The sequence below is a fragment of the Falco biarmicus genome, chromosome 3 (genome assembly GCF_023638135.1).
Source record: "Falco biarmicus isolate bFalBia1 chromosome 3, bFalBia1.pri, whole genome shotgun sequence".
NCBI lineage: Eukaryota > Metazoa > Chordata > Aves > Falconiformes > Falconidae > Falco > Falco biarmicus.
In genome coordinates, this window is record NC_079290.1 from 116,478,892 (window position 1) to 116,494,550 (window position 15,659).

A 15,659-nucleotide genomic window follows, 5' to 3' on the forward strand; every position below is an offset into this window, starting at 1 on the left:
TGCCAAGGCTGCCGCAGGAACTCACACTTATTTGAGGGGGAAAATTGTGCTCTGAAGAGGAATGGCTGCAGATATGGCTGCTCCTCATCTCACCGCCAGTGACACCTTCAAAACCATAGCTTGGAGCCGCGAGAACAATTATCCCAGGATAATTATTTGCTCTCCTGGTGCATTCTTCTGCTCACCCTGCTCCACGACCCCGTTCTCCAGGGGGCTCCCCTGGGCCCGTTGTGTTTTGTGGCAGGACTGAGCTGCCCTGTGAGACACCCCACATGCAGGGGATGGGGATGGGATGGAAAACAACCCCAAACACACCCTTCTGGGGGGTGTTGTGGGCATATGCCCCTGCCCACTGAGGGTCATTTTGCCCCAAATCTAGCCAACCATCCCCATGCACGTCCCTTGAGCCGCTGTGGGATCAGGCCATGGGCTGAGGTGTGAGGCTGCCCAGCTGCCCTCCAGACGCTGCCCAGGCGCCATTTTTCATGTCAACCACATAAATTTGAAGGATTAGGAAGCTGTTGCATTTATTTATTGGGTTAATTACTGGCTTGGGGGAGGTGGGCGTCCCGGAGAGGTAAGGTGGGTGTTGTTGGGCACCCTGAGGAAAACCGCCGCTGAGGAGGGGTGAGGGGCTGAGGTCGCATCCCTCCTGGTGGGTGTTCATCCTGAGGGGCCAGTCACCTGGGGGATCTGGGCTTCCTGGCGCCGGCAGCGGTTTGGACAGAAATGGCAGCCCGCTTGCCCCGGGGCACGTCGGGCGGCCGGCGCCAGGCCGATGGCTGGGGTGTGCTGAGGGGCCGCCACATCCCCCATGAGGGGCCGTCGAGCGGCGACCCCAAAACGGCGGGAGGCGCGAGCTCCCTCAGCGCGGGCTGGCCCCGCCCCGCGCCGCCTCGGGCCGGCGGTCCTCCCCCCCGCTGGGGTCGCTGCAGCGGGCGGCGGCGGCGCGTCGTGCGGCCGGGGTCGCTCCCCGCCGGGCCTGGCCGCCTCCTCTCCGCGGCACGGCGGCCCGCTCACGCCGCCGCGGCGGCTATAAAGGGGCGCCCGCCGCCCGCCGCCCCCTCTCCGCTCGCCGGGCCGCAGCGTGTGAGTCGGTGTCGGGGCCAGCGCCGCCCCGGGCCGGGGCCGCAGGGCGGGGGGGGGGGGGCGGGGGCGCGGGAGGCGCGGGGGCGCCGGGCGAGCGCGGCTGCGGCCCGCTCCCTCCTGCCGGCCCGGCCGCCTCTCGGGGCGCTCAACCGCCGCCGCCTGGTACTTAACTGCCCCGCTAGCGCCGGCTTTCTCTCTCCTCTAAAATATAAACCTAGCAGAGAAGATTTAACTTTGAAGGAAAGGTTCGTATAAATACGTATTGCAGAGAGGCTTATTTTTCCTAATTTTCTTCTTTTTTTACCTCAGAAAATCAAACGGCTTCCGCTCTGAAGAACTGGGGCTAAATTAGACTCTTAAAGCAAAATAAGGGCCGTGGTTTTAGGGAGGTCGAGGCGGGTTTTGCCCCACAGCTGACGGCAGAAACGCTCGGGAGCCGGTGTATAAATTTTGCCTTTGTACCCGAGTGCCGCTCTCCCGGAGGGTTAACTTTTGGGTTTTATTTCTGATTTCCAGGCCTCTCCTCCCCCGTCAGCTGCTCTGTCCCGGGGCCTGGTGTGGTGGAGAACCGACCCCCGGTGCCCCCCACTGTGCCCTCTTTTCGGTCACCGGCCTCCTGCCAGCCCCCCCCCCCCCCCCGGCTCTTTGCAGGCCCCTGCTTAGTGAGGCTTTTAAATAAGATTTTTGAGTCCCTTCCCCCCACCCTTCCCCCAGTTTAAAATATTTACGAAAAGCTTGAATTAAACCCCAAGAATAGAAGCCTTTTAGCTCCTGGTGGGAGCACGTGCTGGGTGGAAGATGAACACGGCTGCCAGCAGTTACCCCATGGCATCGCTGTACGTGGGTGACCTGCACCCCGATGTCACCGAGGCCATGCTCTACGAGAAGTTCAGCCCCGCTGGGCCCGTTCTCTCCATTCGGGTCTGCAGGGATATGATCACCCGGCGGTCCCTCGGGTATGCCTATGTCAACTTTCAGCAGCCAGCAGATGGTAAGTGACATATGCAACCTCATCTGTGGCTTTTTTCTTTACTTTTATTCACTCCCGCGCCGCCCCCCCCCCCCCCCCCCCCCCCCCCCAAATCCACGCTGCTGTTGGTGTGTTGTTTGTGTAGCTGCCTATGAAAATTTTAGTTACAGGGTAAGTAATCAATCACTTGGTAGTGACTGAAGCTGGAATATTTTTTTACTGCTTGGTGCCTACAAAATACTCTGCAAATGCACATCTTGGTAACATCTCAGATAATCTATTTCTCTCTTACTGATATTAAACTGTGGAGACTCGGGTTCGTTCCACGCATAGGAGAATAATCTCCACCGTGTTCTCCTTTGTTGTCACATAGTTTGGGGCTATTTGTGTGGTTCTTCGTGCAGTTCTAGCAGAGAAAGTTCAGAGTAGGCAGCCGTGGCTGAATGCTCAGTTGGACTGGCTGAGCCTCTGGCTGCCCGCTCCAGTTTAATGTTTGGGGATTTTGGTGGACCGCAGGCTGCTGTGTTTGTGCAAGCAATTGGGTGGGTCTCCCAGCCTGGGAGGTGGTTAATGGGAAAGAAGGTGTGTTGTTCAATGCACGGGAAACCAGGTTGTCTCACATACTGAAGCCATGCTGATTTGCTCTTGCCAGACCCTTTTTTTCATACTTTAATTTTGTTCCTGCTCAAGTAGATATTCCAGAGCTGAAGCAGCAGTAGCATGTGAAGGATGGGACAGAAGAGGTCATTTTGGAACATGTCTTTTCTGGAAGAAAAATGGGTCAGCATTTTCAGCCCTAGTTTTCAGAGCCTTTGCTTGTTGACTGGAGCGAGTTTATTGCTCCATGCTGTGATTTAGCAGTATCTACGTACAATAAAGACATCCAAAGGATAAATGAGAGCAGACTTTCCCTTGAATTCAGAATCAGTTTGCAGCAGCACAGGCTTCAGCAGCAAGTAAACTTTTCCTTTAGCCTGTACTAAGTTATCCAGCTTTACATTATTACAGACAGCAGAGTGGCCTGTTTGTTGCACAGGGTAATGTATTGACTTTGGAACAAAGTATTTGTTGTGTAGAAAACAAACATTATTACAAAACTGTATTCCTGCAAGCTAGCAGAGCGTCTGGGATTGAGCTCTTGGCTGGAATCTCTGGATTTCAAAGTCTGTTATTTGGATTTTTCCAAAGTCGGTTGTGACTATGTGCCATCCTAGCTTCCATCCTCTCCCAGGTCAAAGTACCTTCTGCATGTCCTTTCCTTGCCCTGAAAACTGATCTGATCAAGCACTTCTGATCCTTTTTCTTGCCAGGCTGATAAAAAACTTGCTTGCGCCCCAGTGCATAATTTCCCATTCATGGAACTCTCAGAAGTGCTTTTTATGCAGGCTAAGCAATGTATTTGTGTTTTTAAACTTCTCATCGAGAAGGAAAAAACCTGAGAGTCTGTGTAGGCGGTCTTCTCCTGCTCTGATGAACCTGGCTGATTCCCTCTTTTAAAACCACCTGCCTTTGTCTAGGCTATGATCTCATTTTGCAGGATGAGAGAAGCAAGAACAAGCAGCAGAAATAAAGCCAAGAAGGAAATCAGAGCTCAGATTAGATAAATGTTGGGGAGATGGGGTGCAAAAGTATCAAGCTCTCTGAAAGTAAGGAAGACCTGTATAAAGTGTAGTTACAGTGTTAAAAGGGAAGAGTGGCTAGTCACACGTGCTTCTTGCTTTAGAAGAAAAAGTTCTGCATCTTGTACAAATACAAAGACAGGTGTATTTCTAATGTATTTCAAAGTAATCTTTTATGATAATAAATAGGGAGGAATTTAGAGGGAGGTTGCATGATTCTGGGTTCCTGGTGAGGCAGCAGACATTTTAGGAAGTCTCAGTACTTCAAGCGATACTTTGACAAAGTGGTGTCTTGTTACTGCTAGGTCTTAGAAGGTCAAGTGATTTAAACCTAATCATTGAGTTAATATTGGGAAGGAGAAATATTCAAACTCCTCCTGCCCTCATGAAGAGATCTCTTCTGAAATGCTCCTAATTTCTTCTGTCTGGCAAGCTGCAGCATGTGTTGCTTTGCATAAGTAAAAACCAGCTGCTGTACTAAATGTAATGCAGCAGAACATAAACAGCTAATTTTTGGAAAGGTGAGCCCGCTGGTGGTGTGTTGCAGTTCTCTCTGAAACAAACCTGAATATGAAGAATTTAATTTCTGTTGTCAAATGCAGAAATTGGGACTGTTTTCAAGGTGGCAGTACACAGTACTGCCTGTATGAGGGCTTTCTGAGATAAGGAGAGATCTGTATTTTCTTTCGGGAATGTATGACCAGAAATGCAGTTGGACATCATTTTACTGAACCTGTGAAAAGATGATGGGTGCTCTGTAGCACTGTAGGGATCTGGTTTGATTTATGGGTGGTAGCAGATGCTACAAAATACCACTTAAAGTAATCAGGAGGCTTTGTCCTCTGAAAACTTCCAGGGAAGTTCTTGTGGACACATCGTTAGTATGCCTGAAGTAGTAGTAGGTATTAAAGAAGTTGATCTATGATAGTTTGTGTTTCCCTGGCACCTTACATGGAAGGCTGAGTGCTTCGTTAATCTGAAGAAAAACAATGCTTTAACATTTTTGTGGTGGACAGGGCTCTGTCCTTACAGCTAGAGAAAGGCCATAGAGCAAGTCAAGTAGCCAAAACTCTTCCCCATTACGTGGGACTACCAGGAGCTCACACTGTCGCATCCCGAATGTGCTGTACACTCCAGAGTTCTGTGTCCGAATTGGTTCAAAGCATGTGTTTTTCTTTATATTTTGTTAGCTAATGGAGTGATGCTTGACCCTGGAAGGGGCTACTTTCTGGACATGCACTATCTAACTGGCAGTCTGCTGCAGAGAGGTTATTTTTAGTGAAAGTAAGCTCTACTGTTTTTACTGCAGTTCTTTGGCCTGGTAACCAGTGAATGCTGAGTACTGGATCTGTCACACTCTGATAGGCAGATTAAGGAAATGCTTCAAAGTTCTGGCTAGTTCAGGCTCAGCTGTGGTCATTAATATTTATTCTCTTTGACTGTGAAGAAGGGAAAGAAAATGAACTCATTTCATTTGAAAGAAAAGCTGAATTTTCTTTTTCATGTGTTCCTCATGCGATTTAACTGCATTCCAGGGTTTCATAATGTTGACAGTCATGACATGACAACTAGATAATGAAGCAAAGAAGCTTTTAATATGGCTACAGAGGGAAGCTGTTCTGGAAGTACAGAAAAAACAAAACCTTTTCCAAGCCAAGAAGGAACGCAGAGTGGGATTAGATAAGTGTCTCTGAAGCGGCAAGCTGTAGAAGAAGCATAGACAACCTTTTTGTCTCCCCTCTTCCTTAAAGAGGAGAAGACAATGTAAGGAAAGACCTGTGTAACATGAATGCAGGTGTGAAACTAAAAGGGAAGAGTGGTTACTTCATTGTCAAGAGCATTTTGTTCTAACTTCAGTGATCAAGGGATTTGAGTCTCTTTGTATGTAACATCTCCCTTCTGAAAAATAAGGGGTTAGATTTGTGCTATGTGCTTTTGTTGTTGGGTCTTTTTTTTCTTTGCTTAGTGATGTAAGTGAGAGCCTGGAGGTTTGCGGAGCAGCCTTCTTTGCAGGATAAAACTCCCTGGGCAGAGTTTCTTCTGGGTGAATCTTGGTGCATGCATGTGGTTATCTGTCTTTATGCTGCTCAACCACAGTCACTAATTCCAGCATTGTGTTAGCTCCGCATCAGGGAGCCTGTAAGGGAGATTAATTACCTCGAAGCCTGAGGCAAAATGCAAGGAGTGTTTTTATGCTTTCCCTATCTTGAAGGCTATGGAAGAGGAATGAAAAGGAAGCCTGAAAGGGGTTAAAAGTGTGTATAATGTTATATATGAGTTCCAGTTGAATCTGCTGGAAGGATGACAGGAACCAGCAGAGAGCAACAGATACCAGGAACTGAAATGGCTGAAGCTTTGTGGCTTTAAATAGAAGAAAAACAAGAAGGTGTTTGCTCAGGTTAAGGAAATGAATCAAACTTACCTGGCAGGAGTCATTCACCTAACTCATGCTGATCCTTTACAGGTTTTGGTAGGTCCTGATACAATGTAATTACATTTCCACCTCTGGGTATGGCAGACCTGTCTCAAATCTGGGAATCTGCCTAGGGCTTTTTTATGCTACTATTCACAAGAAGTGTCTGAGGGAATACTAGCAAGCTTTTGAAAGAGCAGTGCGATAGTGCAATACTGCTTAAGTATAAGCTTAGGAAGCTTGAAAGAACACAACCGAGTTTGTAACTAGTCTGTGTCTCGTTAGCTTCTGTAGAGAGTTTCACTGTTCCCTCTTGTTGCTGCTTGATCTGCTTGTCACCTTTCAGGAGGAGCCCTGTTTCTGCTGCAAATGGTATATACAACTAGTTTGTGTCCTTGCCAACACATACTTCTGGAGGACCTCTCCCTGCTATAAATAAACACTGCCAAATTTGACAAGCTGGACCAAGTTGCCTGCTGAAGTGCCTACTAGGAATGGGCTGCAGGAAGAACCTCTGTTGCCTTGATTCAGAGTAGCAGCTGAGGAATCATTTTAGCATGGCAGTTAATTGCATTTAACACCTTTGACTAAATAGAGCTAGTGTAGAATCCTAGCAAATATAACTTTCCTCCTTAAATTATTATTTTTTAAGCCTGATTACTTCAGGAATGAAGTCCAGTAGAGCTTGTTTCCCAGCTGGGTGTATGTGTGAAGGATTGGGGAAGATAGCGATGGCACCACTTCAATTTAAAAAGCAACAACAACAAAAAACATTTCAAAGCACATGAAAAATTCTGAGAAACTTCCATGTAGTAGTTGAAGCTGACTTTGGGAGGTAGGGAGCACAGGAGGCTTTTGTAGGTAATGTCCCATTGGAGTTCCTAGAGGTAGTTTTGTGAAATGCTGAGTAGTTACTCTGGCTGCACTAGCAAAGTCCCATGAAAGAAGGTGTTTGAATAGACATTTTCCTTGAATTTGCTGCTCCTGAAATCTAATCAGCAAGTATCACTGAGTGAAGGTGGCCTGGAAGAACTGAGCCAAACAAATTTGGAAAACTTGGGTTCTGCCCTGTTAATATTCCTTGATTTTAATGCATGTCTATTCCTTTCTTTCCCTGCTTCATGCTGGGAATTAACAGTCATCTTTTTCTCTGTGCACTCCATGCTGGGAGTGTTTCCTGGCACCGAAGAGTTCCAAGCATCTCAATTTTATGAACAAGATCCTAATGTGTGTACGTAATGATCCTTTTAATATATCAGTAGGTAGCAGAAATAGAATCATGGAGGGGGTTTCAGTGTAGGTTAGAATGACAGTGCTGGGGTTTTAAGAGTTTAGAGAAACACTTCCCTGTTAATCAGATCAGGTATACGAACTTTTTTCCAGGGTTTTGCCCGTTCTTGCTGTCATCCTTAGATTGAGCAACTTGGGAATCATTTTTTTTTGGCCATGTAAGTTAGAGGCTGACTCATGTCTTCCCAGCCAGCCACGTGTTCCTGCACATTTTCCCTGACCTGATAGGGAGATGATCTTTTTCTCTTAATAGCAATGAGTACAGCTAGGTGTGAGCCTCGTGAAAAGCAAGCAAGCCAAAGAGTCACTTCTGTTACTTCCCTTTTTTCCTCAGGGCTTCCTGTATTTCCTTTCCTTCTTTGGGTGGAACAATTTACCTTTATAATAATTAACAATATAACTAATAAACCCCAGGCACTTTGACATTCATTTTGCTATGATTGTTAAAACGTTGCTGTAATGTAAATGTAAAATAGTCTGTTAAACCTATTATAGACTTAAACACGTCTAGTGACTGCTGCAAAGACCTCCCTTGAAACACCGAGTTAAAAGGTCATTGGAATTAGTTGCCCATGATACTACCCCAAATGCCTCCATGAGCTGAGTAAAAGTCAGAGAAGACAATCACCCACATGATGGAAACCTTTTATTCTTTAACAAACCACAGAAACATATTCTTGACTTTTCTTGCAGCTGAGCGTGCTCTAGATACCATGAATTTTGATGTGATCAAAGGAAAACCAATTCGCATCATGTGGTCTCAGAGGGACCCCTCCTTGAGGAAGTCAGGGGTTGGGAATGTCTTCATTAAGAACCTGGACAAATCCATTGATAACAAGGCACTTTATGACACGTTCTCAGCGTTTGGGAATATTTTGTCCTGCAAGGTGAGATGTGGTTACTTTGTGCAATTCTTTTGTAGCGGTGACATGATCAGACACGTCCAGCGTAGGAAGTGAAAGGGACACCTTCTACCAAGTGAGGAGTGGAGTGTCTAAGAGGCAGAGTTGGCCAAAAGGTCAGGGATTGCTGAAGTTGGGTCAGATCTGGTCATGAAGCATGCAAGTCTGAAACAGAGATAATGCCTTCCTTGCCAGTAACCTATTTTCACGTGCCGGCCTTGTCTGAGCTTGACAGAGGAGAAAACATGTTTGGAGTGCTGACATTTTGTTTTCCACGTATCTAGGTGGTGTGTGATGAGAATGGCTCTAAGGGCTACGCATTTGTGCACTTTGAGACCCAGGATGCTGCAGATAGAGCCATCGAGAAGATGAACGGCATGCTGCTAAACGACCGCAAAGTGTGAGTGTCACAGCCAGCGGCAGCAACGATCACATGAACCGTGATGCATCTCGGTATTAACAGGGACACACAAGGCACTGGTTCTCCTGGCCCAAGCCTTGGCCTGCTACCTCTCCACTACAGGGCTGGTGAGTGACCCTGCCCAAGCCATGGCCTGCTCCCCCTCCATTACAGGGCTGGTGGGTTTCCCTAACCAAGCCTTGATTTTCTACCCCTCTGCTAGTGGGCTGGGGTGGGTCTCTGTGGCCAGTACTCTCCAATGCAGAGCTGGGTGGGTGTCCTTGGCCGACAGTAGAACAGGTGATTTTTCTGGTTGGTCTGTGGCCTGTTTGTCCTTCTCTTCTGCTGTCACCCTTTCTTGTCCCCGTTCCCAGCTCCTACTACACACTCATTTTTTGCCTCACTGCAAGTCACACATTGTTTTTTCCACTCTTGAAAACAAGCTGCTTATTGGGATTTTCATTCTTTTTTACAGATTTGTTGGGAGATTCAAGTCTCGTAAAGAGCGGGAGGCTGAGTTGGGAGCCAAGGCGAAGGAATTCACCAATGTTTATATTAAAAACTTTGGGGATGACATGGATGATGAAAGACTAAAGGAGCTTTTCAGCAAATATGGTAAATACAGAAACACTTCTAATGAGGCTGTGAATTTCATGACCCATGGTAGTTTACCCATGTGTATAGCTCTACCTGGGTCACTTTGAGGCTGAGGAATACAAAGAGTTGAGGTGTGGGTAGTAGTTGTGCCTACACGTTGGACAGGAGACAGAGGCTGACCCGCAGATGAGAGTGAGAGAGGAGGGAGGGCTGGGGCTATTGTATGGAGTTTTAATAGTCATGAAATAGTTTTGTGACATCTTACTAACCCTGTCCCTTGATAACAGGTAAAACTCTGAGTGTTAAAGTGATGACAGACCCCAGCGGAAAATCCAAGGGCTTTGGCTTTGTAAGCTTTGAAAAGCATGAAGATGCTAACAAGGTATGACCGGTTTTTATGCTGCTTGGGTATCATCTTCAGGGAAGAAAACTTTGGTTTATCATGGGAGCCTGTTACTAAAATAAGAGAAAAATCCTGCCTCGGGCATAACCTCTTCTAGGTGTGGGAATTTGGAAACCTTTTGCTCCTTACTGCTTGATGTTCAAGGGTAACTTGGCGTTTCTCCAGATTACTAGACCCACAGAATGCAGTGGTATAATCAGGAACATTAATTGCTGAATAAATACTACAGTGCAGGGTTTAAGGAGGAAGAAGGTGTCTAGAGTGAGATCACTGCTTAGAAATGGTCTTCTCTGAGCAGTATGCTAGTTAAAATACGGCCTTAATTACAAGAAAGGGTGGGGTTAAATTGACGAGTTGCTGTTAGTCCAGCACTTGGTGGTGTCAGCGTGCTCTCTCTCCTGATAACTTCAGCCTTGGTTAACTGGCTAACAGGCAGGGATACAATGTGATCTTTGGACAGTCCCGTCCTCACAGGAACAGGTAGGTGCTGTCTTCAGCAGCTGACAGTTTCCTCTTGAACCCTCTGACCAGGCAGTAGAAGAAATGAATGGAAAGGATATCAATGGGAAAATGGTATTCGTAGGCCGAGCACAGAAGAAGGTTGAGCGCCAGGCAGAGCTGAAACGGAAGTTTGAACAGCTAAAACAAGAGAGACTCAGCCGGTACCAGGTGAATAATTCTGTTCCTTTTCTAAATTTGAGCACTGCTTTCAGTCTGTTGGAAGAGTTGAAAGGAATTGACAAAATAGTCAGTCATGGTCCTATGAGAGATCCTGGGAGTTAAAATGTAAAGGCTAGTCTGTGGTATTTGAGGGCAAAGGAGGCATCCGGGGCATAATGAAAGTGTTCAGGAGGACATAAGGAAACAGTTGTGCAGTCTCATTTACTTTCAAATGGGGATATCTAGAAGGATGGAAAGGGCCAGCATAACCCTGTACTGTTGTGTCTCTAATTTATGACAAAACTGGATCATGTCGGAGATCGCATCTGAATCTTTCCCGCTCCTTGCAATGTAGTGCTGGACTGGGGATACATGGTGCAACAGGAAAGCAGAGGAAATCCAGACAAGCTCCCTTTCACCACAGTGGGACTTGTCTCTACACCTGTGCAACATTTATCGCCTTTGGCTTTGGGTGGTCGGGAAGGAACAACAGTATGCTAAATTAAGAGTTTTCAGATAAATTATGGCTCTGGCAGATGATGCTAACAGTCAATGTGCTCAAGATTTAACTTTTATGTTATGAATATCTTACTGTTCTCTCCCTTCTAGGGTGTTAACCTATACATTAAAAACCTAGATGACACCATAGATGATGAAAAACTGAGGAAGGAGTTCTCACCTTTTGGGTCAATAACAAGTGCCAAGGTACTGCGGGGTTTGGGGGGGTATTTGGATTTTAAAACCTGAAGAAGAAGCTGTTATCTGACATGGGATTGAAGGGCAGTTCTTATATCCCGTGGTCATTATGGTCCTGAGAACATCTGGACTAGTAAATACACAGATTTCTTTGGGTCTCAGTGGGATTTTACTGAAAATTTACGTCATTCCCTCATCAAAAGAGGAGGGAGGAAGTGGCAAACACGCTTGTTTGCAGTGACGCCCAATAAGCATGAAATGGCACTTTCCTACATGTGTTTAGAGGTTGCACCAAATCTTTCCCATTCCTTACTGTGCAGTGTGGGCCTGGGGACACATGGTGCTTACAGAAAAGCAGAGTAAATCCAGACAGGTGACTTCTCGTTCATTGAGTACCTGTCTCTACACCTCTGCAACATTTATGTCCTACCTGCCTGAAATCTGACATTTAAAAAAAAAAAGGAATTCTTAGGCTAAGTTCTTGTAACGGTACTCCACTAGCAATTGGTCTTTACTGCAGGTGATGCTGGAAGATGGACGGAGCAAAGGGTTTGGCTTTGTCTGCTTTTCCTCTCCAGAGGAAGCTACGAAAGCTGTGACTGAGATGAATGGGCGAATTGTGGGCTCAAAGCCATTGTACGTTGCACTTGCACAAAGGAAAGAAGAGCGAAAGGCCCATCTAACTAATCAGTACATGCAGCGCATTGCTGGGATGAGAGCCTTGCCTGCTAACACAATCATTAATCAGTTCCAGCCTGCTGCTGGGGGATATTTCATGCCTGCTGTGCCCCAGGTGAGCTGAGCTAGTGTGGTTCTTTAACCTGTCTTGGAGCTTTGATGGCTCAGCTGCAGTAATCTCACTGAGCCATTCTTATGCCTGTAAGCAAATAACTCCTAATGAGTGGTGCAGTCAGTGGAGTTAATTCTGTGACTTCCCAGCTGCCTGTTCTCTCAATGTGAATTGAGGGTTGAGTCCTGGCAACAACTGCCAAAACATGTTGTAAACAATGTTTTGTTTTTAACTTGATGTCACCTCTGAGCTTGTCTGATCTTTCTTCAGGCTCAGAGCAGACCCGCTTACTATGCACCCAATCAAATGACGCAGATGAGACCCAACCCACGCTGGCAGCAAGGAGGAAGACCTCAAGGTGAGCATGCTAGAGACAATGTTTTGGTCGTGTGACCCTTTTGGCTGTACCTTCCAACAAGAACAATGCATGCTTTCCTTTCCGTGCACAACCCCAACCTGCTTCCTGTAGCTGACTGTCCTGGCTTGCCAGTCAGTTCTGTTTTGAGGATTTCCCCTCATTTTTTCCATTAGGCTTCCAGGGAATGCCAAATGCCATGCGCCAGTCTGGACCACGGCCAGCACTGCGCCATCTGGCCCCTGCCGGCAATGCTCCGGCCTCTCGTGGCCTCCCTGCCGCTGCCCAGCGAGTTGGTAAGGTGTCTGCCTCCCAGGCTCTTCCCCTTGTCTGTGAAGGGAGGAGGATGCTGTTGAGACTTGACTTTGACTTCCAAAGTTGGTTGTCAGATACAGATAACCAAAGGCCACCTGGAGCAAGGGGCAGAGACAGCACCTGAACCTTTCCTATTCCTTGCTGTGCAGTGCAGGTCTGGGGACAGTTGGTGCTACAGCACAGCAGTGGAAATCCAGATATGGGTGGTTTTCCACTGGTTTGGAACCAATCTCTACACTTCTACAACATTTACCACTAAAAAAAAAAATAAAGGCTATGTAGGTTTTGGATATTGTTTTCAGAGTAGAGCATCCAAAATAATTGCATTCCGCTGAGCAGCTGTAAAATGCCTTAAATGTAAGATATGGAATCCATGGTTTAGTTTGAGGGAGAATAGCCCCTTCCTAAAGTAGCCAGTTCCATTTTGGAGGCCTGTTTCTAAAGTAGTATTACTGTGCAGAGCATAGTTTGAATTCAGCAGTTAATACTAGACATCCCAACTTGCTTGTGTGTTGCTACAGGTGTTTGTAATCCTGTTGTCCTCTTCTTTTACAGGCGTTGGCACTGCAGCACAGAATTTAGCTCCTCGTCCGCCTGTAGCTGCCCCTGCTCCCAGAGCGGTTCCTCCTTATAAATATGCCTCAAGTGTCCGCAGCCCGCACCCAGCTGTACAGCCTTTGCAGGTAACACGAGGGCCTGGGCCATGAAGACCCTGCAGTTACTGCAGTCCGACAGGTTTCACATGCAACTGAAGTGTTTTTACAGAATCTTCAAGCTACTTTTATAACCCAGATAGCATCATAATTTGGAATTTAAAAATTTGGCATTGTCCCTTTGCCAGGGACAGCTTAGCTGGTTTATCTGTCCTGTACTTGCAAGCCCTTTTTAACCCAGATTTGCTCTAAGGATATTTTTCTTGGTTCTTTGCTTTCCCATTTTTGCAACCATTCATTCTCTCCCCTCCTTGCCAAATCCTCACTAGGGTATCATTGAAAGCACAGTTTGCTTCTCCCACAAACTTCTGGGTTGTAATAAAAAAAAAAAAGCAGGCATGGATGTTACTCTTTCTCAATTATGGCTTTTGTCTTGCAATGTTTGATCCAGTTTTTGTAAGATATTTATGGTGCCTGTACGTGACATTATGGGCTTTTGAGTTCAGGACTTGGACGGAGCAAGTTTGTGAACGAAGGGTACCTTATCTGTCCTTTTCTGAAACTTGTCTGCTGTAGGCTTGAAAAAGATTGTGTTTTAGAGGGAGAGAATATCTTATTGTCTCTGAATATGAAGCAGTCAGCCTAGTATCTATTTCAAAACCCTCATGTCTGCCCTTCTATAGGCACCTCAGCCTGCAGTACACGTGCAGGGACAGGAGCCGCTAACGGCCTCCATGCTGGCTGCTGCCCCTCCCCAGGAGCAGAAACAGATGCTGGGTAAGCGAAACTTTAGTTCTTACAGATTGCATTTTAATTTGAAACCTGAGGGGATTTCCCGAGATGACTTTTTAATTGAAACTTGGCTGTCTGAACTTTTTTTGTTTGGTTTTTTGTTCCCCAGGAGAACGTTTGTTCCCTCTGATCCAAGCTATGCACCCCAGCCTTGCAGGGAAGATCACGGGGATGCTGCTAGAGATTGACAACTCGGAGCTGCTGCACATGTTAGAGTCTCCGGAGTCCCTCCGGTCAAAGGTAAACTGGCCTGTTCCTTCAGGTGGGGTGGACTGTGGGAGGCTTTGGTCAAGAGAGCAGGTCTCACTATCGGTAACTTGTCTCCCCGAGGTGGAGGAGGCTGTTGCAGTGTTGCAGGCTCACCAAGCCAAGAAAGAAGCTGCCCAGAAGGTGGGCGTGGTCACTGCTACCTCTTAAACCAGGAAGACTGGTGAGTGTCTTGGTCCTTAGCTTCGGTTAAAAGCTTCCAGAATCAGAGTAAATAAAGCATGAGTGTTAGCGAACAGCAGCTGGTCCGGAGGCCCACGTAGGTCCCTGTGCAGCACTTGTCTGATTTTAGTCCGCTCCTTAAAAAAAAAAAAAAAAACCCCACCCAAAAACCACACTAATGTAGTTTCTCCCAACAGAAAGAATCCTTACTGTTGAAACTTTAGAAATATTCTTCAGAATTCTTATTTTAATTAAGCATCGAAAAGATGTTGTGTAAATCCCTGAAGTGTTCCTAGCAGTTAACGTGTCAAGGAAGGAATAATGTATTGAGATGAGTCTTGTGAAACTGCTAATCTGGGAAATAGAATGAGACACACAGGATGTTCTAGTGACTTGGAGGCTAAATAGGCTGTTAATGCCCATTCCTTATCCTGACAACCATCTGCCTGCGGTGTATATTGAAGTGCTGGTGTCGGGAATGTCATTTCACTGCATAGGTCTGAGCGAATGCTGTCTCCTGTGTTTGGAGCTGGCTCTTCTGAGTAAGGCTTTTGATTCTTTGAATGCCTCTTCTCACTTTTGACAATCCATTTTTCTGTGGGTTGTCTGGAATTGATGTCTTCAGTACTTCTTGTGAAGCTGATGTGGTCAGATGTCACCGCTCGGAATGATGAGGGATCTTACATTTTCATCCATCTATTTCTTAGCAGCTCCAGTCACTGGCTTCTCTGCTAAAGAGTCAATTTCTTGACAGATCATCAGAAATGGGTATTATCCACAACCATTTACAGCTTCTCTGTGTCTTGCGAATTATATTTGGAGTCCTTATGGCTTGTCATGCTGGGAGGTTCAGTAGCCTGGAGTGAGGTGTGCTGTGTGTAGGTAACTGGTCTTCCTCTCCTTCCTCTAGGATGCAAAGAAGCCAAATAGCCCCTTCATAGACGTCAACTCAAGATGTTTGAAGATTCTTCACTGTCCTGCAGATCTCAATGCCGTGCAGCATATCATATAGTTATATTGCATTTTGTAAATTAATCTTTAAGATCTTATTTAAAAAGCCAACTTGGAAGCTCTAGATTTCAAAAATGAGAATTGGGCTTGCAAGCTTTTCCTTTGTGGTCAGAACAGAGCTACCCTTTGTGTCTTCTAAGGAGGACATTGAAGATTTTAGGTTGAAAGTATTTTGTGGTTTTGGTTTTAACTGAACAATCCAGTTTGGAAAGTCTGGAAAGCATTTATCAATAAAGAAATAAAGTTTCACTGTTTGTCCTCTCTTCTCTTGGTTT

General features: G+C 46.2%; 1 protein-coding gene and 3 non-coding genes across 8 annotated transcripts; all 4 read left to right on the top strand.

Moving 5' to 3' along the window:
* Positions 1–938: 938 nt before the first annotated feature.
* On the top strand, positions 939–15,633 carry PABPC4 (poly(A) binding protein cytoplasmic 4). Of its 5 annotated transcripts, none has more exons than XM_056331606.1 (16): positions 939–1,089; positions 1,399–2,080; positions 8,075–8,268; positions 8,568–8,683; positions 9,159–9,298; positions 9,568–9,662; positions 10,215–10,352; positions 10,953–11,048; positions 11,560–11,832; positions 12,100–12,187; positions 12,361–12,480; positions 13,055–13,182; positions 13,836–13,929; positions 14,054–14,184; positions 14,275–14,374; positions 15,284–15,633. In XM_056331606.1, the coding sequence occupies exons 2-15, from the start codon at positions 1,888–1,890 to the stop codon at positions 14,359–14,361; spliced, it is 1,893 nt and encodes a 630-aa protein (XP_056187581.1). In that variant the 5' UTR covers positions 939–1,089; positions 1,399–1,887; the 3' UTR covers positions 14,362–14,374; positions 15,284–15,633. The 5 variants fall into 5 exon arrangements, with proteins under 5 accessions (XP_056187581.1, XP_056187586.1, XP_056187582.1 ...); XM_056331607.1 differs by having other exon boundaries at positions 951–1,334; positions 1,842–2,080; XM_056331608.1 differs by having other exon boundaries at positions 963–1,089; positions 1,842–2,080.
* LOC130147108 (small nucleolar RNA SNORA55) lies at positions 10,666–10,798 on the top strand. The gene has a single exon (XR_008821128.1). It is a non-coding gene; the product is annotated as a small nucleolar RNA SNORA55 (small nucleolar RNA).
* LOC130147106 (small nucleolar RNA SNORA55) lies at positions 11,328–11,460 on the top strand. Its single transcript, XR_008821125.1, has one exon. It is a non-coding gene; the product is annotated as a small nucleolar RNA SNORA55 (small nucleolar RNA).
* LOC130147109 (small nucleolar RNA SNORA55) lies at positions 12,616–12,750 on the top strand. The gene has a single exon (XR_008821129.1). It is a non-coding gene; the product is annotated as a small nucleolar RNA SNORA55 (small nucleolar RNA).
* Positions 15,634–15,659: the final 26 nt, after the last annotated feature.